The 27298-nt window shown below is 38.1% G+C and overlaps 1 protein-coding gene across 1 annotated transcript; it reads left to right on the forward strand.

Moving 5' to 3' along the window:
- Nucleotides 1–26156, forward strand: slc26a3.1 (solute carrier family 26 member 3; the record flags this gene model as incomplete). The annotated part of the gene is made up of 39 exons (XM_082166469.1): nt 1–711; nt 1387–1559; nt 1962–2101; nt 2708–2818; nt 4580–4740; nt 4824–4988; nt 7386–7538; nt 7967–8049; nt 8559–8706; nt 8818–8931; nt 9616–9693; nt 9797–9892; nt 10128–10234; nt 10651–10720; nt 12995–13087; nt 13166–13261; nt 13441–13668; nt 13780–13834; nt 13980–14113; nt 14249–14327; nt 14464–14515; nt 21137–21265; nt 21476–21615; nt 21718–21828; nt 21953–22113; nt 22193–22357; nt 22460–22797; nt 23023–23170; nt 23269–23382; nt 23478–23555; nt 23702–23797; nt 23956–24062; nt 24154–24223; nt 24312–24404; nt 24650–24745; nt 25375–25599; nt 25717–25771; nt 25861–25994; nt 26106–26156. Exons 2-39 carry the CDS (start codon nt 1429–1431, stop codon nt 26154–26156), a joined length of 4605 nt encoding a protein of 1534 aa, XP_082022595.1. The 5' UTR covers nt 1–711; nt 1387–1428.
- Between the last annotated feature and the right edge of the window lie 1142 nt (nt 26157–27298).

Genomic DNA, 27298 nt, shown 5'->3' on the forward strand with positions numbered 1-27298 from the left:
TTATGAGTCATACTTGTCATTCTTTTCTGAATGATTTTGCATAAGTTCATTCAGGTAACAGGAAGTTTGCCGTTCAAAGAATGAACCTTCAGACTGTACAAATTGTACTTTCATTCAGCATTGAATTCATTAGGCATCAGGATATGACATGTAAACAATAACACGCCACTCTGTGGATGCAGCATATATACACAATAACTAGTGAACAGGTGTTTTTGGCGTCATAGCTGATACATTATCAATTAGTTTGGCATGACTGAAATGCTGTTTTGACCAATCAGCATCCAAGACCAGAACTAATATAAATAAAAATAAATACATATATATAATATAAATAAAAAGCTCTAATATCAATACATGATATACACATTTTTTACTTTTATTTTGAAACAATAGAAAAAGAACAAATGAATAGCTCGCACATTATATTTGCAGTATCAAAAGATTTTGCCATATGAGGTGAGGTGATGATAGGAAGAAATCGATAAGCGGATGGCTTTTGCCAAGTTTGTTATCAGAAAGAACAATGGTCAGGGATAAGGGGAGATGTGGCTGGCAATGTGAAGAAGGTATCTTGATAAATGTTAATAATTACAAACATGATAAGTATAGCAATTTATAAACGGACATGATCTCAGATAGACCAGCGGAACTTTTGAAGCAACACGGGGACAGCAAACTGGGAATATTTAATACTCCACTGAACTAAGACAACAGGTAGGATTAAAACAATGCAAAAATACACTATTGTTCAAAAGTTTGGGGTCTTTAAGGATGTTTTTGAAAAGAAATCTCTTCTGTTAATTTTTTTTATTTTTTTTAATTAAATTAAATTAAATTGATGATGAAAATAAAGTAAATTAATTTAAGTGTGGTAATTCCATGGACAAAAATCATACATCGAAGGCAAAAACTATATATGATGTAAACAAAAATATAATAAAGATAAAGGTAAAAACTAAATTTTCAAACAAAGTTATTGATTTTGTTGATGATATTGTTATTGCTGGGATTAAATGTTAAAAAAAGATGGAGCTGCTGATCCGTACTGTAGATTATGACAACAGAACTGCTGACAAAAAGCCTAATTATAATGAATATGTTCATGTACAAGGAGTCAAGCATCAAAAATTATGGAAATTTATGAAACAGCTATCCTAGAGATATCAGGCTAAATGTGAATGTTACACACACATACTATTATACACTCATCAACAAACACCGTGTAGTTGCATGATGTTTACTCATAGTACGTTTGTGTAAACACCTCCATCTTACACATCATTTCCATGATTGCCAATATAAAAACCAATGCGACAGATTCAGCTTGACGGTTGCCAGAGCTGGAGCAGATATTCATGAACTGATTTTATTTGGTCACCACACACAGATCAGTAGGATTTTTGCCCCCAGCTCTACGGGCGCACAATGCTCCGACCCTCAACGCAGAAGTATGCGGTGAACAGACCACTATACTCAGAAGACGGCTTTGAAGACGAACACGCAAAAGTCTATCGGAAACACAAGAGATTGCTGGACCATGTTAAACAGTACTTGACGTAAGTACACTACTTAACTTTGAACATTTATTAAGCAGTGCAGAGAAATGTATAAAAACGGGTTTAGGGTTTTTTCTTTTCTTTTTTGTTTTAATGAATACTTTATTAAAATATGTTGTTATTATTATTATTATTATTATTAATAATAAAAAAGAATGTTGTTATTATTACTACATTTTCAGATGTTCATTAATGCATTAAGGGTATGTTAAAAATATAGCAGATATAGCTGTCAGTCTTTTTTAGTGAGCTGTTTTATATGCTGTGAGAAAAAGAAAAATATGTAAAGAAAAATAGTTTTTAATAACTTGAATGACATCATTGTGTCATGTATTAAATATCATGTTATTGCATGCAAAAAAGACAAATAACAACCTTTGTGTTTGCATATTGTTTTGCTAGTTGTACTTCAGAACGCGCTAAGAACGCTGCCGTTTCTCTGCTGCCTATCATTGGATGGATAAGGATCTACCCGATCAAAGAATGGCTGTTGAATGACATTGTGTCTGGCGTCAGCACTGGACTGGTTGCCGTCCTACAAGGTAACATCTTATGAAGCTCTTATTACTCAACATGAGCGTTCACAACATAAGCTCTAAAAATAGATTAATGATATTAGATGAAATATGATATTAGGCCGTAAGAATGTAGTTTATCTTTATGAACTGTGGTCTGTGACTGATTTAGTGATTGCTTGTGACTGATGTGAGTGTCTACACAGTTGTTTTATGGGATATGACGTGATATGAAATGTGTCAAAATAAGTGAAAAGTGCATTTATCTGCGATCCGTGGGTGAAATGATAAACGTCATTAAAAGATAATCCAGAAAAGTATATATTGAGCAAAGGAAGCGTGTTTAAGATATGTATATAGAGCTAGTGCATTCCTTTTTTTAATTCATCTCAATTACTGTATGTTATCAAGAGCCTGACATGTCCTTTCTAACCATCAAACAATCTGAACTGCTTTTGCTTATGTCATCCACACACTTCAAAAAAAATAACAACAGAGAAGTTGAACTTAGTAAACGGGGTGTTGATAAGAGGGATAATAGTTGACAGAGGGCATCCACATATCAGATAAATATTATATAACTATGCTACCAGGGTTTGCTTAATAGCCTGCTTAACAATATGTTCCCCTCAGGTCTAGCCTTCAGTTTGCTGGCATCCATCTCTACCTGGTATGGATTGTATGCTGCTTTTTTTCCAGTCATCCTCTATTTTTTCCTGGGCACCTCAAGACACATTTCAGTGGGTAAGTATGTGAGCAGGTAACGTGAATGAGATCAGCAACATTGTGTCAATGACAGTGGCCGGTAGAATAAACTGCTTAGACTAGTATTAAAAGTTAGTCATCTAATTTCTGTTTTCCAACATCACATTTTTTAAAGTTACATAAAATGGAAGATGGGTCTAATTTGAATTGGAAAGGTTAGGGCTGATTACCTTTTGCCTAACTAGTTGGTCAAACTAGTTCTTAAGTCACACTTAACATAGCGGCTAAGTTTATTCCCCAGTTTCACAGACAAGGCTTAAAGGGATAGTTCACTTTGAAATAAAATTTTGGTATGTTTTAGCTTACCTCAAGGGCATCCAAGATGTAGGTGTCTTTGTTTCCGCAGTAGTTTCAATTTTGATATTTTTAGGTCAAACCGTTCTTGTCTGTCAGTCATATAATGCAGGTCTATGGTCACTATCTCAAAGAGCATGCACAGAGTCCAAATTAAAACAATTCCCCATCGTCCAAATGAAACAATTCCCCATCGTAAGTACACATTGATGGCCTAAGACACGAAACGAGCGGTTTGTGTGAGAAAACGAACAGTATTTATATCGTTTTTACCTCCTGAACACAGCCACGTCCAAGTGATCTGAGAGCGCGGGCGGGTATAGATATATACACTAGATGTCGCCTTGGCTACTGCAGTTCATTGGAAAGAAACCGTAGCCAAGGCGACATCTAGTGTATATATCTATGCACCAGTCTGCGCACACGTCACACAGCAGGATGCGCGCGCGCCCTCAGATCACTTGGACGTGGCTGTGTTCAAGAGGTAAAAACGATATAAATACTGTTCGTTTGGACGATGGGGAATTGTTTTAATTTGGACTCTGTGCATGCTCTTTGAGATAGTGACCATAGACCTGCATTATATGACTGACAGACAAGAACGGTTTGACCTAAAAATATCAAAATTGAAACTACTGCGGAAAAAAAGACACCTACATCTTGGATGCCCTTGAGGTAAGCTAAAACATACCAAAATTTTATTTCAAAGTGAACTATCCCTTTAAGTCTAGTCCCACACTAAAATGCATGTTTGAGGTGTTTTAACCGAAAGCAACGTGCACTGACATAATCTTAAAATATGTAAATGCCACTGTTTTGTCTAAGGATGCACACCAGTAATGTTTTTTCTAAGGCACGTTTATAAAAGCTACTTAAATGTAACTAAGGCCTAATTCTGGCTTAATCTAAGCCCTGTCTGTGAAACCAGGCCTAAGTCTTAACATAGTGGCTAAGTCTATGCAACGGGCCCAAGATCTGTCTAGTTCTTGCAAAACCCTTTTTTAAATATAATGCTATAACAACATTCATTGTTATTGTTTTGTACCCTCTAATTTAGATTTGGCACAATTGTGCTCAACCAAAGTATCTCTTAGGGAAGTCAGTTCACTCGGTGTCCATCCCTGGCCAGCTATTTTCTGCTAAGTGCAGCTTAAAAGGAGGAAGATTGAAATCTCCAAAAGTATTTGTCAAAATTACGTTTCAATAACATATTCAAATCACCCAAAAAACAACAAAAAGAATGACAATTGTATCATAAATTTTGCTCAAATCACAAAAAATACAAAAATACAACAACAATAATAACACTGCCTAATAAACATTCTAAATATATAGATGGACTTTAATCAGACAGATATCAAAAAGAGGCAATCATTTCTGACCGTCTATGATGACATTTAATATACTGTAAATATACTCACCATTATGTGTTGTTCTTCACACCAGGAGCTTTCCCTGTATTGAGTCTCATGGTGGGGGCGGTAGTGACCAGACTGGTGCCCGATGACGGTCCGGCTGCCAACATCACTGCCTTTGAGGGCCTGACGATAGATGAACAGAGGATCTTAGTGTCTGCCTCCCTCACTTTCCTAGTTGGTTTATTCCAGGTACATCAGCCATCCTCTCATTATTAAACCTAAAAGCAATTTTCAATCACATCGATGCTTATATTCATTCTCTTTATTTCCAGCTTGGTATGGGTCTGCTGCAGGTGGGCTTCATTGTCATGTACCTGTCGGATACTCTGATATCAGGATTCACCACCGCAGCTGCTGTTCACATCCTGATTTCTCAGCTCAAGTTTGTACTAGGACTGACTGTGCCGGGTTTCAGCGGACCATTTGCAATTATATATGTAGGTCATAAGACACTTTTCCTGCTCCTCACAGTCACAATCATTTTGCTTAACTTGCATAACAAAAGCTTTATCTCTACACTTTTAAAATCCAACAAACAATACAAAAATAATACTAGTTAAAACTTTAGAGCTAAAACCCACAGTTCATATTAAAAGAACACACACACACACACACACACACACACACACACACACACACACACACACACACACACACACACACACACACACACACACACACACACACACACACACACACACACACACACACACACGTTTTATGGGGATTTTCCATAGACGTACAGATTTTTATACAGTACAAACTGTATATTCTATCCCCCTACACTACCCAATCCCCCAATCACAGAATACTTTCTGCATTTTTACATTTTCAAAAAAAAAATCATATGATTTATAAGCCGTTTTCCTCATATAGGGGCCAAAAAAGGTCCCCATGCACAAGGACAATAATTTACCATCTTTGTGGGGACATTTTGTTCCCCCCCCCCCCCACCCCCACCCCCCCCCCCACCCCACCCCACCCCACACCCCACCCCCCCCCACCCCACCCCCCCCCACACCCCACACACACACACACACGAGATATATATATAATATTACACTGCAGAAAATGTTCTTCATTATTTTTTGTCTTGTTGTCCAGTAAAAATATCTAAAACTTCTTAAAATCAAAATACATTTACTTGAGAAACAACACGACATAGATATTGTCTTATTTTCTGAAAAATGTTAATGCTTAAAGGTACAATATGCAAGAATTTTTGCCGCTAGAGGGCGCTACATTCCAAACAACAACAACGGCGTAGCTTGATGACGATGTGAAGGAGCGTGGAATGATGGGAACTGTCGTTTTAAACTCCACCGTGGATGTAAATCAGTCAGACGGGAATCGAAAAATCATGTTCATGGATGAGGCTAAGTTCTATTTTTATAAATGTTGCGTTTAATGACATGCTTTTTGTGGCGAGGGGGGCGTGGTTCAGCGCGGTCTGTGATGGGAGAGAAAAGAGACGAGCAAGTAGGTCAAGTGCAAATGCACCTGTGTCTTATTGCAGTGATCGGCGTGGAGAGACCGCTTATAAGCCGCGCTGGAACGAGAGAGAGACTGGAGAGAAAATTGGACGCAGAGGAAGAAAACCGGTGGATCCGAGCTCTCATTTTTGAACTGTTTTGTGCTGTCGCGGTTGCCACAGTGAATGCGCGTTGTGCGCGGCTTTTGTTTGTTTTGCTTTATTTTAATAAAGTACGAGTCCCAGTCACGACGACGCGTCTTCTTCCTTCCTGACTCTTAAACCTCATCACACTTTTATTTCATTAAAATGAATTAACCGCAAGAAAAGTAAGGTTTAATACTTCATAGATGTTACTGTATTTGTTGAATTCATTGTTGTGATAACGCTGCGCAGTTTTACATGTTCTAAACAATTGTTGTAAAAGTACATTCGAACATGCCCACATCATTTGCCAAAATACTGATTAATCTTTATGGATAACACATGCTATGTTTAGTTACATGGCCATAAACACCAGACGTGATAAACAATGTCAATAAACTAAACACAAATCTAAAGCAATAATACTTTCCTTACATAAACATAACTATTACCGAATGCTACATTTGGAAAATATAAAATTAAGCATGCTTTGTCGACAGAACCAGCTGCAATCGGTAAAGAATAATTGTGTCCCATAACGACTGCAAGAAACAAGCTAAAGTTTGTAGCTTGATAGACGCTACAACTACAACTTCCGCATTTGTCCAGGACTCCACGCAGTACGAGCGGAAACCGAGGGTAACGCGGATATGACGCAATTGCCTGGCGACTCCCAGCTCCCCCCTGCTCTAACGCCCCGTTTCCTTGGTTAAAATCGCAATTTTCTCACGATTTAAAAATAGTTGGAAACATTTGGGATATTGTAAGTAATCAACTTAACAAAATATATAACACTGGCCTTGAGATTTTGGGATATTTTAATGCAAAATTCTTACATATTGTACCTTTAAGTCAAGAAAAGTATCTGCTAGTGGAGTAAGACAAATAAACTTGTTTTCCCTTTGAATTAAGTATTTTTCTGACCCCCATTGGCAAATATTTGTTCTTGTTTTAAGCAAAAACACACTTCAGTTTGAAACTTTTTTCAGAAAACAAGACTTAATATCTGAAGTGATTTTGCTTCAAGTAAATGTATCTTGATTTTTAGAAAGTTTAGATATTTGTACTCCAAAACAAGACAAAAATACGGAGGAAGAGCATATTTTTTTTGCAGTGTATTGAATATATTACACATACATACATTTTAACTAACATACAAGTAGACTATAGAGAAAAATTACTCCTGTAAAACAATCTGTGTCCTTTGTTTTATCTGCAGACACTTGAGAGTGTATTTACCCAGATCACTTCCACAAATATTCATGATCTGGTCACTTCAATTGTGGTGATGGTGACGGTGTTGGGCGTGAAGGAGATCAACGACAGATTTAAGTCCAAGTTACCCGTGCCCATTCCCATAGAAGTAATTATGGTGAGTTGAGTGAACCTTTATCACTTTTACCTATTCTGTAGCCTGACAGTGGAATTACTAATGTTATTCCTTTATCTGGCATGATAAAGATTATCAACCAGTATATTTTTATATCTAACAAACTATCATGCCAAATACTGTATAAGTTAATATTTGCTCAGGCGCATATAATTCACTTACTTAAAGGTATAGCGGAGGATGTTTTACTTCCTGGTGGGTAGTCTAAACTATTGGTCCTCCTAATTGTCAATCATTCTGGTGAATCAATCAAACTTTTCAAAAAGTGGAGAGGGCGGGTCTTATCTAAAATTTGGAAAGATCCTCCGCTATACCTTTAAGCACAAAAGTCCCATAAATCTAATCTTTTGTGTTCAATGCAAATATTAAATGTCATTCCAAAAAATCGATAAAAGCACTTTTCCTAACAGACCATCATAGCTTGTGGCGTCTCCTATGCGTTCAACTTCAGCGAAAATCATGGAGTGGATGTGGTGGGGAAAATTCCAAACACGTAAGCATCGCAATCTACATAATATTTTAAAACAGTACTAATAAAGCCATGATTTCAAGACACCATGAAATACGTTTTTTTTTTTTTTCTGTGGGCGGGACATACTGAAGACATACCGACTTAAAAATGTAATTAATAATAATAATTATTATTATTATAAATAGAGGGACAGGGCATTCTCATTCTAGACAATATTTGATTGGACAAAAAATTGTAGTGCAGGATGAGTCATCAATATTTTTGGTCCATTTTCCAGAAGAGAAAGGCTATACATTTTAAATGTATATAGGTGCAAAAAGCTCATCTTGTCAAATTTAGATATCCTCAAAGTTTTTATACATGGGCTAAAATTCCAAATGTTGCATTTTAAAAGTTCAATTGAATTGAATTATTTTTAAATGTAAGGTTCTTTATGCATAAGTATTATACAGCAACAAAAACAAATGTTTATGCTTCAGAACACAAAGCTAACAGAGCAGTGAAAAATAAACACATTTTCATCTGTCCAGGTTTGAGTCCCCAATTGCTCCGGACATGCAGGTTTTCCAGATGACAGCAGTGGAGGCCTTCCCAATAGCTATTGTGGGATTTGCCGTGGCTTTTGCAGTGGCTAAAGTCTATTCTGTAAAGCATGACTACGTTATAGATGGAAATCAAGTAAGCCCTGACTAATATCACACATTAAAATGTAACTAAAATGTGAGAAGACAAACAGTCAGTGGAAGAACGTCTATAATGACACATATAATGACACATAAAATCACGCAGGAACTCATTGCATTTGGGGCAAGCAACATCTTTGGAGGATCGTTCAAGTCTCTGGTAGCCAGTACAGCTCTCTCCAGAAGTGCAGTTCAAGAAAGCACCGGAGGAAAAACACAGGTAAACAGCTCCAAGGATCAGATGTTCAACCTCTGTTAAACTGTTTGCAAGCTTTTCTCACTGGCTGGAACATAAAAAGGTAATTTTGCATCTGTGGCATCTCAATTAGGGAATTTGTTTTCCAGCCACAGAGAAATACTGGCCTCTAGTGCTCAGAAAGAGTTCAGACATGTGGTAAATAATTGAATAAACAAAACCATAAATATACATAAATATAATAACCTATTCCTACACTTGTTTTACACACACACACTAATGTTTGGGGTCGGTAAGATTTGTTAATGTTTCTGAAAGACTTTTATGCTCACCAAGGCTGCATTTATTTAATCAAAAATACAGTAACATTTTTAAATATTATTCTAATTTAAAATAATTGTTTTCTGTTTTAATATATACCGGTATATAAAATTGTAATTTATTCCTGTGATGGCAAAGCTGAATTTTCAGCATCATTACTCCAGTATTCAGTGTCACATGATCCTTTAGAAATCATTTTTATATGCTGATTTGCTGCTCAAGAAACATTTATTATTATTATCAATGTTAAAAAAAACAGTTGTGCTGCATAGTATTTTTCTTTAATGAATATAAAGTTCAAAAGAATAGCACTTATTTGAAATATAAATCTTTTGTAACATTATAAATGTCTTTATAAATCTCATCTTTTTTAAATGTGCTTTTCAGATAGCTGGTTTAATCTCTGCCATTATCGTGTTGGTGGTAATCTTGGGGATAGGGTTTTTGCTGGAACCTCTACCAAAGGTAGGTCATTTAAATCCTTTAAACATGCATATATTGACTTTGATAACAGAAAGCTTTGAGCTTAATGTTTGAAGTAGTTGTGTGTTGTGTTGTGTGACTGCAGTCGTTGTTGGGCGCAGTGGTGATCGTGAACCTGAAGGGGATGTTGATGCAGGTGGTTACAGTTCCTTACCTGTGGAAGAAAGACCGCCCTGACTGTGTAAGAGCCTTTGACCTCTCCCTCTAAATGCAAAGAAGGGATTTCAGAAAAAAAATAGTAGACAAACAGATTTCAAATTTGAGCTTCTTAATAAGAATTCCATTTTTTAAACTTGTAGTATTTTATCTGAGATAACATCCCAAATAAATCACCTTAGAAGTGAACTGTCAAGTCAAGTGGCATATCTCTGATTTCTGTAGTCGGTGTAATGCTTCCCTCTGTTGTTGTCCTCCAGATTGTTTGGGTGGGGACTTGTTTGGCAGCTATATTCCTGGGGCTGGACATAGGACTTGCCATTGGTCTTGGACTGGAGCTCCTCACTGTGGTCTTCAGGGCTCAGTTGTAAGTGTTGACAGATCCACTCATCTGGATAAAATAAAATAATTTGAATATGGTATAAATATTTATTGCTTCTTTAAAGATATATTGGACTGGTTTCACAGACAAGGCATAGATTTAACCAGGATTAGGCCTTAGTTCAATTAGGAGATTTAAATTGCTTTTACAAATGTGCCTTAGAAAAAAACATTACTGGTGTGCATCTTGAGACAAAACAATGGCATTGACATATTTAAAGATATGCTTTCAGTTAAAACATGCATCTTAGTCTGCATGGACTAAGCTTAAGCCTTGTCTGTGAAACCGGGAGACAGAGAAATGCGGTTTAGTTTTTTTTCTAAATCACTATCATATCTATTCTCACTTATAATCTATTCAGTTATACTTTTGATAATCTATTTATCTGTTCTTACCTTCAGTCCACGCTGCAGTATCCTGGCTAATATCTCAGGAACAGATATCTACAGAGATCGCAAGGACTATGTCAATGTAGGTCCGCCAACAGATGCATCCTCTTTGTCCATATTCTGTAACATAAGCAATATGCATTGTTTCTATTTTTGGTCCCACTTTATATTAAGTGTCTTTTAGTACTATGTACTAACATTTAAATTAATCATTTATGTTTTTACATTGTACACTGTAAAAAGTGATCAGTTGACTTAACCTAAAATTAATTGCCTTAAAATTATTAAAGGGTTAGTTCACCCAAAAATGAAAATTCTGTCAGTAATTACTCACCCTCATGTTGTTCCAACCGCGTAAGACCTTCGTTCATCTTCGGAACACAAATTAAGATATTTTTGATGAAATCTGAGAGCTGATCACTTCTCCATAGGCTGCTAGGTGACCGAAACTTGCTGGCCCAGAAAAGTTATTAAAGAGATCGTTAATATAGTCCAAGTGACTACAGTGGCTCAATCTTAAGTATATCAAGCGACGAGAATACTTTTTGTGCGCAAAAACAAACAAAAATAACGACTTTATTCCACAATTCATTTCCTTCTCTCTGGGCCTCTAGTTGGTTCACGTAGTGTTATTGCGCTGCGCGTCTGTGTTATACGTCATCACGCATCACACACATGACCAGCGTTGGCCAATAGTGAGCCTACGTGGTGACATATAACACAGACGCGCTGCGCTAAAACACTACGTGAACCAACTAGAGGCCCAGAGAGAAGGAAATGAATTGTGGAATAAAGTCGTTATTTTTGTTTGTTTTTGCGCACAAAAAGTATTCTCGTCGCTTGATATACTTAAGATTGAGCCACTGTAGTCACTTGGACTATATTAACGATCTCTTTAATAACTTTTCTGGGCCAGCAAGTTTCGGTCACCTAGCAGCCTATGGAGGAGTGATCAGCTCTCAGATTTCATCAAAAATATCTTAATTTGTGTTCCGAAGATGAACGAAGGTCTTACGTGGTTGGAACAACATCGGGGTGAGTAATTACTGACAGAATTTTCATTTTTGGGTGAACTTACCCTTTAAGTAAAGAAACTTCATTCATAATTGAAAAAATTAAGTTATGAGGAATTGTCAAGTTCACATAACTTAATTTTTCAATTACGCATGAGGTTATTTACTTAATTTTAAGGCAACGGGTTTCCCCACCTTTTTTAAGTTAAAGGAACACTCCACCGTTTTTTTAAATAGGGCTTATTCACCTTCTTTCCCACATTTAGATAGGTGGGCAAATGCATTTTTGTCTCAGTGCATGCATTGTTTTAGTTTGACAGGGTTGGCGCTAGCTTAGCTTAGCATAATGAATGGAATCCTTTGTTGCCAGCTAGCATGTCCTGAGTAAAAGCGATATAAAAAATAAAAAAAACCCCACCTAATTACTTCTTGTGGCCTGCGTATTCACAACGAGTACAAATAGCGATGCAGATTAACACTAGGCGATTTCCTATGCAGATTTTGACTTGGGACTATATTAGGGGGAAGCACAGGCGAAGCACTGCTACTTGGCGCAGAGATATCACGCCCAAGTAGCAGTGCTTCGCCTGTGCTTCCCCCTAATATAGTCCTTAATATATAAGTCAATATCTGCCTAGGAAATCGCCTAGTGTTAATCTGCATCGCTATTTGTACTTGTTGTGAATACGCAGGCCACAAGAAGTAATTAGGTAGGTTTTTATTTTATTTTATATCACTTTTATTCAGGACATGCTAGCTGGCAACAAAGGATTCCATTCATTATGCTAAGCTAAGCTCACGCCGACCCTGTCAAACTAAAACAATGCATGCACTGAGACAAAAATGCATTTGCCCACCTATCTAAATGTGGGAAAGAAGGTGAATAAGCCCTATTTCAAAAAACGGTGGAGTGTTCCTTTAAGTCAACTGATCACTTTTTTATTGTAATTACCTGCATGTAATTACAGCTGTATTTAGTTTCTGTAATTACATCTATAATTACACTGTTGACCCTTCTCTTACCCCTTAACCCCTTAAACCTACCCATACCACCAAACCCGTCCCTAACCTTACCCGTATCCCACCTCAATAGCAGCAAAAGTATTTTTGCAATAGAACATGAACACAATGACATTGTACCTAAAACATTTTTTTTAAATGTCAGCATACTAGTAAAAGACGCCTAATATAAAATGTGACCCTATTATCTATTATTACTTGGTGTGTCTATGCACATGATGGGCAAAGATATGTACAACTTAAAGAGCATCTGAAAAGAAGTAGATGAATGAAAGAAACAAAAGTTTGCCTTATAATTTTCTTTCTTTCTGAATCTCCTACAGATCTATGAGCCAGAGGGAGTCAAGATTTTCAAAATCCCATCTCCCATTTTCTTCGCAAACATCGATTTCTTCAGAGACAAACTGAAGGACGCTGTGAGTGCAGTAGTTTCAGTGTGATAACCCAGACCTCAGATGACATTATCACAACCTAACCTGTTTACTTTAATGCAGGTGGGCTTTAATCCTCTGAGAATCCTGAGGAAGAGAAACAAGGCCCTAAAGAAGATTAAGAAACTGATAAAGAAAGGGGAGCTGACCTTAACATCTGTACGTCCTCAAGTTTTAAAACATGATAGCAATGATCTCAAAGACTTCGTAAATGTTATTATGTAATGTAGCTTTCATCCACCGCTTTGATGTCTTAATCTGAGACACTCAAATGATAACTCTAATCTTATCATTTAGATATCTATCTAAAGTTATACTTTACTATCTTTCGGCTATAGAACGGACTACTGGCGACATGTTCAATGCCCATTGAAGAGTCAGAGGATGAAGGCAACATGGAGGATCTAGACAAGCCCACAGACTATTCGGATCTTCCAATCCAGGTGAACTGGAACGCAGAACTTCCTGCCAACATCCGAGTTCCTCCTGTGAACATCCACAGTTTGGTCCTGGACTTCTCTGCTGTCTCATTCCTAGATATATCTGCACTCAAGGGTCTCCAAGCGGTAAGGCTGGGTCATTCTGAAATCAAAGTGTACATTTAATCATTTTTGCTAATCTCTTAGTATTTCTCAGTGCAATGCATTCAATTCTAATCTGAACACTTCTGTTTACAGTCCTTAAAGGAATTTATACGCATTGATGTTGATGTTTACATAGTAGGCTGTGACCGTAAGTACTTTATTTCCTTCTAGAGGGTATTTGTAGAGTATTTTACAATGTAACCCCTTATCTGCAGTGTCACGGCTATTATAATGTAGCATAATGGTCTGTAATAATAAAACAGTAACTCAAACCTTTGACTTGTCATTTCCAGCGTATATCATAGAGAAGCTGAAGAACTGTAAATTTTTTGATGATGAAATAAAGACGTCTATCTTCTTTTTGACCATCCATGATGCAATTCTCTACATTCATGAGTCCCATCCACCGAAGACTGTGAGCGAGAAGGTGAAGGAAAATGTACAAGCTTCAGTTGTTCATTCAAATCTGAATTAATGTTAATATTAATATTAAATGTTAACGTTAATATTTGATTAAAAAAAACGCATTATTAAAATGTGTGTCTAATTTGAACTCAAACAGGTCTCAGGAAGTTTCCAATACCAACACAATAATGGCAGCAGCATGTCCAATGGGTTGACAATCCAAGAAATGCCAGTAGGTGACCCAACAGACACCTGGGATTGAACCTGTTAAAATGAAGCATTAAATAAATTATTTAAAAGAATGTTTCATCCATTGTTTAATATTATTTCTGAAGAGATGTTTGAAGTTAAACTCCTCTTTTTTTTCTGCAGAACATGAAAATGGAAGTCGAAACGGACACAAAACCAGAGACAAGGTTCTGAAGTGAATCAACTCGAATCCTCCGCTATGTAGAACTTTAAAATCAATGTATATAAGAATTAATTTGATTTAGCATGTAGCAGTTTTGTATTCTGTGCTGAATGCAGAATGAATTAGCTCTAGATTATGCCAATGTGTCATGTCACTAAATTATTGGATTTGTGGTGAACGAGTTGTACAAACACTCTTATCAGTTCACTATCAGTGCCTTTTGTACTTTTTTCTTTTTGAATAGTTTGTCTTTTTTTGTGCACTATTTTTATTCTAAAATAAAAAAAATGTTTTCCAAAATATACACCGTCCTTCCTGATAACAAACCATAACAAATGAAAAGGTTTTGAGACAAACCTTAACTAATAAAGGCATGTGCAGATAAAGTTGTTTTACTTTTTCTGGAGTAAGATGTATTATAAATCGAATTTTTAGCAGTGAATGAATAACTATCCATACGAGAAAGGAAGTTATTGTTGAGGAAGTGAAGAGGGCAAGATAACAAAACAACTTGTCATTTGTACCTTAAAATTAAGGAAAATTCATAAGCTATTGAAGATGACTTAATCAAATATGATCAAAAATATCAAATCATTATAGAGTAAATGCAGTCACAGTATAACAGACTAAGCAAATTTTTATATCAAATACAGAGGTGTAAAGAGTACCTGAAAAGTAGAGATAGCAAAAATTACTCCATTACAAGTTACCAATTCCAATACGACTTGAGTAAAAGTCTTAGAATATCTGATTTTATCAGTATTTTCCTCACACTGAATGTAGACTCAAAGATGCACTATAGTCCTAAACACCTAAGAGACATGCCAGTGGAAAACAAGAAACAGTGCGAGGAGAGCAATCACCTTTATTTTCTAAAGTCTAAATAAAACTAAACATCTCAATATTGCAATCGACACAACAGCCTCTTAAACACCTACAGACACTCAAGTTTCAGTTAAGGGGATAGTTCACCCAAAAAAGAAAATGTTGCTGAACACAAAAGAAGATATTTAAAAAAATGCTGGTAACCAGACAGTTGATGGACCCCACTGGTAATCCAGAGTTCTCGCGAGAGCACACGTTGAATTTGCTCAGCGAGTTACTCTGGTGTCGAGCAATAGAGCTCATTAAATATGCCCCTCGATCTGAGCTGCACCAATCACGGCGGGTTATCTGATATAGGCGGGCCAGAGAAGCTAAACAGATGATGACACCGCTGTGACGTCGAAGTCATTAGTAAACATTGCAAGATGCCTATGAACACCAGTTGTTTGAAACGGCTTTGGCCGCTACAATGAACGAGTTAGACTTGCCTTTTTCTCTAAAAGAGCAACAGAAGACAGCACTCGAATCGTTCCTTTGCAAGAAGGACGTTTTTGCGGTTTTGCCGACCGGATACGGTAAGAGTGTTATCCAATTGCGTGCAGTGAGATTTTCAAATGCATGCTTGGTGCCGCCCCTCGAGCTGGCCGATTTTCATTAGCGAACACCAGACCATTAATCTTTTAGATTTAGGTCTGGATTTCCAGGCTAGGACCCCACTGACTTTCATAGTAGAAAAAAAAAAAAGAAAAAAACCCTACAGAAGTCAATGGCTACCGAGAACTGTTTGGTTACCAACATTCTTCAAAATATCTTTTGTGTTCAGCAGAAGAAAGAAACTCATACAGGTTTGGAACAACTTGAGGGTGAGAAACATTTGAATTTTTGGGTGAACTATTCATTTAAGATCCAGTTCTAAAAAAAAGAGCACAAGTAAAGCAACATTCATCAAAAAGGTCTCTTCAATAAAATGGATAAATAAATAATGTCAACTATAATTACAACCTAAAAAGTCAAAGCCTACAGTACTTGCAATGGAACGTGCTGGTTTCGTGCATCACCGGCTGCATCTCATCTATGAAACACCAACAATTCAGCAACTACCTGCAAATGCACCCACATTCCTGTAAGTAGCCTTGTTGACAAGTTTGGGTGAGTAAGGGCAAAACGCACAAGATATAGTACCGTCAATGCAGATATCACTTCTTTTGTAACAGAAATAAAGTGCTGCAGAAAAAGTTTGTTGCCATGCAAAACGTAACGAGTAATTGCATTACTCATTACAAATGTATTGGAATAAAGAGTACATATGTCACGATTTTGGGTTTGTTCTTGTCATGTTTCTGTGTCATGTCATGTCATGTTTCCTTGTCAGTCATGTGATCCTGCCATGTGTTCCCTTGTCTGGGCTGCGTTCAGCCCCGACAAAACGTTGCACAACGTTTTTTAAACAGAAACAGTGATGCATTGAACACACTGTTCTGATGACGCAAGAGTTGCAACTATGGCAGCTAAGAAGGCCATTCTTTGTGTTCTTTATGAAGAATTTTCGGAGCCTGATGAAGTCGTTATAAATATGTGTTTAATACTACGAAATATGCCCGATGTTACAGTTACTGCACTTGCAGCCCAGAACAAAAGAGAACATCCCAATCGAGTGAAGGGATTGCTGAAACTGAAATGGAAGCCCACAGCTTACCTAATTCAGACTAAAACACATCTATTTAGCCTCACATACTGACTTTATTTGTAGTTCATACTGTTTTAATAACCTGTATTTTCTTTCTCATTTTTATGAAAAGCACTTAATTACCACTGTTTATTTCTATACCAAATGTCATACACTTGCAATGAAGCTAAAAATATAAACAACTACATCATTATGTTGATATCCTATTCATGGGTTTCATCAGGTCCCTTTCCACAGGTGTATAAAATCAAGCACCTAGATTATGAATGCAGACTGCATTGTGCTTGATTAATACACCTGTGGAAAGGGACCGGATGAAATCCATGAATATTTTTACAATAAAACTTACGACAAACATGTCTTCTAATATCCTCAGTTGCGTATACCAAGCTGCATCGAACAAATTTGTAAATTACTTTCCTTGAACCCATTGTGCGAGTTCACTTTAATACCGCGTGCTTTACTGCTGATTGGACTGCAGTTCTGACACACCCACCAAACAAGAGAAAACGTATCTCAAACCCCGTTGCACACCGGTGCACGCCGTTTCCAGGAAACATGACGTTCAACCCGGAAACCGTAGCAAAACGTTGCGCACCATTTTGAACTTGAACGTGCCCCTGATGTGTCATGTTGTCATTGGTTCATAGGTGTCCCTTGTCTAGTCATTAGTCTTGTGTATTTAAGCCCTCATGTTTGCCATGTGTCTTTGTCAAGTATTGTTTCCTGTAAATTTGTTGTTGTGCAAGTTCATGTTCATGCCTTGGTTTTTGTTGCCATGCCATGTTTTTGTTTCATGTTTGTTTTTGTTTATAATAAACTGCACTTGGGTTCTCATCTCTCAACTTGCCTCCAGTGGATACCTTATTACAGAATACTTGACCTCCACCAATGAACCCAGCAGTTGCACTCCTAAACTTACGCCAGGGGAATCGTCCCCTGGAAACCTATGTGAAGGACTTCTGTGAACTCTGCTACCAGGTAAAATTTAATGATGTGGCTCTCAAGGACATTTTTCGGTTTGGACTGAACGATCCGGTGCGGTCACGATTGCCAGGGGGAAAAAATCATTTTTCCCTGGCCCAGTATATTGACTATGCCCTTTTATTAAGTGGCTCAACATTTACTGTGGGTTTGGCGGACGAGGAGCCCAGCAACCCTACAGTACCCGCTAAGCCTGAGCCACTTCACGTCATGCCTGCCAAGCCTGAATCTCTTCACGCCAAGCCTGCCAAGTCTGAGTCTGTTCACGCCACGTCTGCCGCTGAGCCAGTGTCTCCTGTCAATATGGCCACTGCCGAGCCAGTGTCTCCTGTCAAGATGGCCGCTGCCGAGCCAGTGTCTCCTGTCAAGATGGCCGCTGCCGAGCCAGTGTCTCCTGTCAAGATGGCCGCTGCCGAGCCAGTGTCTCCTGTCAAGATGGCCGCTGCCGAGCCAGTGTCTCCTGACAAGATGGCCGCTGCCGAGCCAGTGTCTCCTGACAAGATGGCCGCTGCCAAGCCAGTGTCTCCTGACAAGATGGCCGCCACTGAACCAGTGTCTCTGGACAAGATGGCCTCCGCCACGCCTGAACCTGAGCCCTCAGCAGAGATGGCCGCCGCCACGCCTGAACCCTCAGCAGAGACGGCCGCCGCCACGCCTGAACCTGAGCCCTCAGCAGAGATGGCCGCCGCCACGCCTGAACCTGAGCCCTCAGCAGAGACGGCCGCCGCCACGCCTGAACCTGAGCCCTCAGCAGAGATGGCCGCCGCCACACCTGAACCTGAGCCCTCAGCAGAGACGGCCACCACGCCTGAACCTGAGCCCTCAGCAGAGACGGCCGTCCCCACGCCTGAACTTGAGCCCTCGGCAAAGATGGCTGCCACTAATCCTGAGTCCTCAGTGATGGCTACACTAACCATTATGGCCACAGCTATATGGTGTGTGTGGTCGGTGCACACATTTGAAGGTCACGTCACGTCAGTAGGGTCCTTGATAGGACCATGGAGGCCGCGCCACCATGTCCACCTGAACTGTCTGGTCCACCTTGGCCACCTGAACTGTCTGGTCCACCTTGGCCACCTGAACTGTCAGGTCCGCCCAGGCCTCCAGCACAGCCTGTTCCGCCCAGGCCTCCAGCACAGCCTGTTCCGCCCTGGCTTCCTGCACTGCCAGGTCCGCCCACGCCAGGCCACGACCCAGGCCCGTCCACGCCATGCCATGTCCTGTCCCCCTGTAAGGGCCTGGCCCACCATCCCTCCCGACCTCCTCCATGACCTCCTCCACTCCACCACCCTCCTGGTATTATGTTGTGTTTTGGATTTGTTGAGCGTCAGGATACGCCCTTAGAGGGGGGGATTCTGTCACGATTTTGGGTTGTCATGTCATGTTTCCTTGTCAGTCATGTGATCCTGCCATGTGTTCCCTTGTCTGATGTGTCATGTTGTCATTGGTTCATTGTTTCATTGTTCACAGGTGTCCCTTGTCTAGTCATTAGTCTTGTGTATTTAAGCCCTCATGTTTGCCATGTGTCTTTGTCAAGTATTGTTTCCTGTAAATCTGTTGTTGTGCAAGTTCATGTTCATGCCTTGGTTTTTGTTTTCATGCCATGCCATGTTTTTGTTTAATGTTTTTTATTTTTTTATAATAAACTGCACTTGGGTTCTCATCTCTCAACCTGCCTCCAGTGGATACCTTATTACAACATACTTAAAAATATAGTAGAAAGCAAAAGTTTCTAATATCCTTAATACTAAAAGTACAAAGTAGCAAAAAAGATACTGAAGTACAGTAACTAATTTACACCTCTTCTGAAATATGACAAAAAGATCAAATCATTAAAGAGGAAAGGGTAAAGTCAGAGACTACAGTGCAACAGGGCTGAAACATTTTTATATATATATTCTTTTTTTTTATTAAAGACTGAGGAAATGTCAAACTGTCAATTAATGTAAGTTCAGTCCTGTTAATTCTACCAGTAGTAAGTAATGAGGCAGCAAACAACACTCTTTCCTGGAATTGGGCCATACAGGACTTTAACTTGATTTGAATTATATTATATGTTGCATGAAAACAAAAGAGAACCACATGCTGACAGTAAAAATAGGTAACTTAATCCGATTTAAGAAGTAACATAGTTTCCGGTATGGAACAACATTCATATTAACCAATCAGATCTTAGGCTTAGACAGGCTGAACAACATGATAGCCAAGTAATGTCTCTCTGCTTTCAGGAATAGGTTAGGATTATAGTTATAGAACTTTAATTGTGTGATTGGAATGTGGTTCCTGGACAAACAAAGGATATCGATCCAGGAACAAGTTATATTTGGTTAAATCACATTTTACCAAAAAGAAGTTGCAGAGTCATATCGCACAATACTGTACATGCAATCGACAACAATGTACATTCATTGACTCAGTAAACAAACAGTCAAAACTTGATATAGACGTCACGTATTTAATCAGTCTGAGTAATTTCAAATCCGGGCAAAAGGAAATTCAGAAGCAGGAAAAAAAAAAGTATTTGTGAACCTTTGGACTTAAACCGGTCATAAAATTTGCCTTGATCTATAATACACAAACAATGGCACGTTTTAATGCCTGAATTGAGTACATCATTGAGTATACATTTACAGTGCAAAGCTGAAAAGGTATGTGAAACCCCTAAGCTAACTAGTTGTTTAAAAATGGTGTGGAGAAACCTGGAGTCCAAATGAGACAAATGAAAACATTACCATTCCCAAGAAGCATTGAACCATTCCTCAAAAAAAAGAGAATATCAGTATTGTTCATTTGCATAAAGCTTGAACGGATTTTAAAAGCATCTCTGTGATGTTCATTAGTCTAAATGGAGGAGATTAATCACTGTCTACTGTTGTGACTTCCTTGCAATAATTCATAATTCAAATCCACGTGGGTTCACATTCTTTTCCAGCAGCTCTATTTTTATGTTTCCTTCTCTAAAAAGCATGTAAATAAGGAAGAATGACAAAACAAAAAACATATTGTTATAAAATCCTTCAATGATTAATGCTCGCAAAAGACAGCCCACAATATCTGTGATAAGACAGATGTTTGATGGATCAAACAAACCAGACTATATAAAGCACTCGAGCTGCATCTGAAAACTAACTAATCAGGATGCAGCCCTTCGGGAGACACTACGTGGTGGTCAGGCCTCTGTTTTCAGAGGATTCCTTTGCAGAACAGCACGAGAGGATCAACAGGAACCGCAAAACTCTACGGCACCATCTGAAAGACTACTTCACGTGAGAATCTTTCCCTTCATTTAGTCACCATTTATTCATTTTTAGCGTCTGTCTTCCTTCTGTCTTCAATAACGCATTTAAAATAAACTGAAATATGGTCATTTATTACAAGCATGTTGTCATTGAGATAGCGTATGGATCTAAACGTTTGGGTCTAAATGATGAAACAGGAAGCTTTAGCAAATTGTGTTTTTATGGTGTACATTGTAGTTGTGATATGAATCGTGCAAAGAACGCAGCTCTTTCCTTTCTTCCAATCATCGGATGGATGAAGAACTACAACATTAAAGAATGGCTGCTGGGTGACATTGTTTCAGGCCTCAGCACTGGACTAGTAGCAGTGCTACAAGGTATTGCATGTTTTTCATAGATTGGCTAAAATCTTTTTTTTAAGACTTCTGTAATAAAGAAATACTTTTAAATAAAGAAATTACACCATTATTTTGTATCAGGACTTGCATTTTCCTTGCTGGCCTCCTTACCACCGGGATATGGACTGTATACTGCATTCTTCCCTGCAATAGTCTACTTCTTTTTGGGCACCTCAAGACACCTGTCAGTAGGTGTGTGATATATTGTCAACTGCATTTACATGATATATGTGTATACCAGGAGGCTAATGAATTTCAAGTGAAGGTTTGGACATGAGTGATTGAGCTTGCATTTTCTAATTGGACCATGTTATAGGGGCTTTTCCTATTCTGAGTCTAATGGTGGGCGCTGTTGTCACACGACTGGTGCCTGATGAGGGACCTTCAGCAAACATCACTGGATTTGAAGGGTTGAGCCTGGAACAGCAGAGAGTTCTAGTTGCTTCCTCGGTTACTTTTCTCATGGGCGCATTTCAGGTATATTCTCGAAAAGACAAGTCACATTTCACCCCTATATGTACATATATTAGAATTTTTATTTTTTCTTATTTTTTAGCTCATAATGGGGCTGCTGCAGGTGGGCTTTATTGTCATGTATCTGTCAGATACTCTAGTGTCAGGATTCACCACTGCAGCTGCCGTTCACATTTTGGTATCCCAGCTCAGGTTTGTGTTGGGACTGGACTTTCCTGGTATAAACGGGCCACTCGCCATTGTATATGTAAGTTAAAGTTCTTCTCTTTTATTGCACTTTTATCATCACATACTGTAGCTCCATATTACTTTTTAGTGGATATATCAAACATTTGGTCTTTGATTTCAGACTTTGGTGGAAGTTTTTAGCCGAATCACTAACACGAATGTGGCCGACCTGGTGACATCTATTGTGATCATGTTACTGGTGCTTATTGTGAAGGAGATCAATGACAGATTCAAGTCCAAACTGCCTGTGCCGATACCAATAGAAGTCATCATGGTAGGTATAATTACCACATTAAGACAAAATACATCATTCTATCAACGAGTAACTCTACCCAATATACAATCTATTAAACTTAATGCAAATCTATCCCAACAGACTGTTATTGCTTGTGGAGTCTCTTATGCATTCAACTTCGAGGAGCGATTTGATGTGGTCGTGGTTGGGGAGATGGTGAACGGGTGAGAATCTAACAATATGTGATCTACAATATCGCCAACATAAAAAGTGACTAGATTTAATGTGCATATTCAATGGGAACAGATATATTGTGCATATAAGTGATTGCTCTAAATTATGCAAAGACTTTGGGGTTGAAAAATATTAATATAACAATATACATTTTATTTTAAAGCCTTTTCCCAGATGGAAATCACCATCTAATGTGTAACATCTCTCTTTCTTAGATATGAATCACCGGTTGCTCCAAACCTGGAAGTCATTAAGGAGAGTGCAGTGGAGGCCTTCCCTATGGCCATAGTAGGATTTGCTGTGGCTTTCTCAGTAGCTAAAGTCTACTCCATCAAGCACGACTATACGATTGATGGGAACCAGGTCAGTCACTGCAAACAATGCAAATTCTGAACTGCTGAATTTATTATTTCGCAAAAAAAACACGGACACAGTTTTATACGCTCATCTGCATGTAACAGGAGCTCATTGCATTCGGGGTAAGCAACATGTTCGGGGCATCTTTCCGGTCATTTGCCGCCAGCACAGCACTTTCTAGGACGGCTATACAAGAGAGCACTGGAGGGAAGACGCAGGTAAAACTCTCATGCTATTCCTTGATCTGAAACCATCGGCTTACTACAAGAATACAAAGAATGAAATATTAATGTTTGTTTTATAACATTTGTAGATAGCTGGAGTTCTTTCAGCCATGATGGTACTGATCGTGATTGTCGCAGTAGGATTTCTACTTGAGCCGTTGCCCAGGGTGGGAATTTGTATGTCTTTATACACAGAATACAAACTGGATGAGCTAATCTCACAATTTAAACTCTATAAAGCCGTTTTAGTTATATAAACTATTGACTGCAGATGCAGGAGTCTGTCTAATGACCTTTATGCTTTTCTTTTCAGTCTGTTCTAGGTGCTCTGGTCATTGTTAATCTGAAAGGCATGCTGATGCAGTTCAGAGAGCTGCCGTTCTTATGGAAGAATGACCGGTCTGACTTTGTGAGTTTCTCTTTTCATTCTTTTGAGAATGATCTAATCCTCTAGCAACTTTTATTTGAATATAATCTAAAACCTAAGCATATGCTGATCTAAACTGAAAAAACTTTTGGTCCAGATTTGTCCAGATCAAAATGCCCATGTGTCTCTGTTTCTCACAGGTGACCTGGGTGGTGACCTTCCTGGCCTCTCTTTTTCTGGGGTTGGATCTGGGGTTGGCTGTTGGTATTGGGGCAGAATTGTTCACTGTGGTCTGCAGGACTCAATTGTGAGAGTGGATTCATGATACCTTCAAATGCCAAAAAATAGTTTTATTGAATTTTTCCTGACCCTGCAAAATAATATTTTGTTTGCTGCAGCCCACGCTGTTCCGTCCTGGCCAATATTACAGGAACTGACATCTACAGGGATCGCAAAGACTACATCTCTGTGAGTGCTGATCTTGCCCTTCCTCTGGATTATTCTTTCTTTTACAAATGCCAAAATGTTGTTTCAATGAGATTTTATTCAATTTCAGATTTCTGAACCTGACGGAGTTAAAATATTCAAAATCCCCTCGCCCATCTTCTTTGCTAACATTGATTTCTTCAGAGATAAACTGGTCCAAGCAGTACGTTTCTTGTTATTTTCAAGATTTGGGGTGCTCAATCCTGTTCCCTACCTGGTTCAGATCCAACACACCTGTCTGTAATTATCAAGTGCTCCTGAAGATATTAATAAGCTGGAACAGTTGTGTTCGATCAGGGTTTTGAGAAGAACTTAGCAGGAAGGTATCGATCTCCAGGAACAGGATTTGGCACCCCTGGTAAAGAGCTGGGTGTTATTTCTCTGGGCTAAATATTTGCTTTCTTCTAGGTGGGTTTTAGTCCCATAAGAGTGTTGAAGAAAAGGAACAAAGCTCTGCGAAAGATCAGAAAAATGCTGCGTAATGGAGAGCTGGAGGTGTCAGATGTATGTCCTAACCATTATTATGATTTATCAGTGATGTTTGGTATATACTACATCTCAAACATTTAGACACAATTAATTTATGTTTCTCATGACATTAAAAATACTCTTTTAAAAAGTAAATTGTATTTATTTATTAATGGATTATCCCACCTACCATACTGTTTTATTTAAATAATTATTTATTTAATTAATGTAATTTTAATGGATTAATGGGACAGGTTGATGAAAGACACATATCCTACTTTCCATACAGTTTAATTTAAATTCTATTTTTATTTTATTTTTGTATGTTAATGGATTAATCGAACAGGATAATGAGGACACTATGCCACTTCCCATATGGTTTTATGCATTTTTTTTTTTTTTTTTACATTTTAGGGTATTTTTGCTTCTGTTTCCAATGATCTTCAAAACATTTTTTTTAATAGTTTAATAGTAAAAAAAAAAAAAAACTTTAGTTATTCTAAAATGAAAAAAAAAAAAAAAGTAAAGTTATAGTAAACAGTACTAGTGATGAATGAGTAGGCTATACAATGTTCTGATAAAGTCCTCAAAAAATGTCAATCGAATAACAGAAAAATTGTTGTTCCTGCATGATCTGAAATGCATTATGGTAACAATATTCACAGAGAGGCCTTGAGGTGAGACAACCATCACTTACCACGTCAGAGGATGACGGCAACATGGAGAGTCTGGACCAGCCCACTGACTTCTCTGGCCTTCCAATCCAGGTGAACTGGAACACAGAACTTCCTGCCAACATCTCTGTCCCTCCTGTGAACATCCACAGTTTGGTCCTGGACTTCTCCGCTGTCTCATTCCTAGATATATCTGCACTCAAGGGTCTTAAGATGGTAAAAATGGCTTACAATGAGATACAGCATACTGTTCATTTTCACTGGTCCTGGTTTCTTCTAAGATGGTCAGAAATTCCTCATGTACCTCACACTGTACTGTTGTTTTTCTTATAGATGCTAAAAGAGTTTATACGAATCGAGGTGGACGTCTACATAGTTTCATGCGATGGTAAAACTATCTCCTATAAAAAGTTGTCCTTATTTCCAGCCATTTTATTCCAAAAGCTCTTCATTAAGACAGGTCTGCAATCTTTACAGTATACGTCATGGAGAAACTTAATCAATGTACATTTTTTGATGACGAGATTAAGACGTCCATCTTTTACCCCACACTACATGACGCCATGTTGCACATTCTGGAGAAGCATCCAGATCATGGAGAACTAGAAAAGGTACATAACATGATTCAGTATTGTGATAAATATTTAATTTACAACAACCATCTGCTGTCAAGGTTCTCCATGCTGATATATTTGTGTCTATCTGTGTTGTGATGTTTGCAGGATATAAGCATAAACTACGGAGTCATTCAGAGAGAAAGTATAGCCATGTGAGGAACAGAAAACCCTGCTGAAATACTCTTTAAATCATGCTGGAAAGGTTGTGGTAAATGTTTTATGAGTGCATTTCACCACTGTCACAGCACATTATAGGGCTGTTTTTAAGTCTAGCCAGATAGACACTCAACTCAGGCTGCCTTGAAAAAAGAAAATGCACTATTTTAGTTTACAGCAGCATACATCCATTGTTACCATGTTTACAGGCGATTTAGTGGACTTAAAGTAAAGTAAATTGATTCATGTTGTTTGGGGTTTAGTCACAGGAGAAACTGTCACAAGCGGCGAGCAGAACCCTACACTTTGGATATTATAAATGTAATTGGTTAAGACTATTTTAACAAACGTTTAATGATAACAATTCTTACCTTACAAGACAGGTACTCCTTTTTCCCTCCGTTATGGTCATCATATGCCGCACGTGTTTCGGCTCAGAGAGCAAAGTCTCCACAGCCTCAGGTGATTTCCATTCTCCACGGTCCTGCAAATGTTTCCTCTTTGACGTGTAGGGACATGGAAAATGCTGAAAAATTGTAACGCATTATTTCGTTTTTAAAGCGCACAATGTGTTTGTCAGGGCTGCGGAAGTGCGGATGGATTTCTGAAATCGGAATTCAAGACGGACCAATCAAAAACTTTACGAGCTAGCTGAATTATATTGCGGAAATGGTAAATGTAATGTGCTAAACGATTATGATAGATTTACAGCTTTGTCTCGTCATTAAACTGAGTTTCAGTGTTTAATTTAGCTTTAATCATTTTTCGGCTTCTCTTCTCCTGTGAAGTCCACACTATCCCAGCAAAAATGTATGTTGCAGTGCCTTTGTTACTTATTACCTTTATACATTTATGTAAAGTTTGTGTAAAGTTTAACAATTCATATTTCAATGAATTCATATCCAATTTCCTCTGTAGTGTTTTGGACAGACCATAATTCAATACTAGAATTATGTATGTATTAATGTATGTATTTTGCTTTTGAAAATCCTGTCATGTCAATAAAGGTGATTTTTATTATGAATGTGTTTGTAAACAAATGTATTGTAATAAAAGTAAAAGAACTACACACTACCTGCTTTTTTTAATTTACATGTTATAGACAGTGAATATGTAAACATTTGAGACATGTAGGTTTTACA

This window comes from Leuciscus leuciscus (genome assembly GCF_965113295.1).
Source record: "Leuciscus leuciscus genome assembly, chromosome: 4".
In the NCBI taxonomy this organism is placed as follows: Eukaryota; Metazoa; Chordata; class Actinopteri; order Cypriniformes; family Leuciscidae; genus Leuciscus; species Leuciscus leuciscus.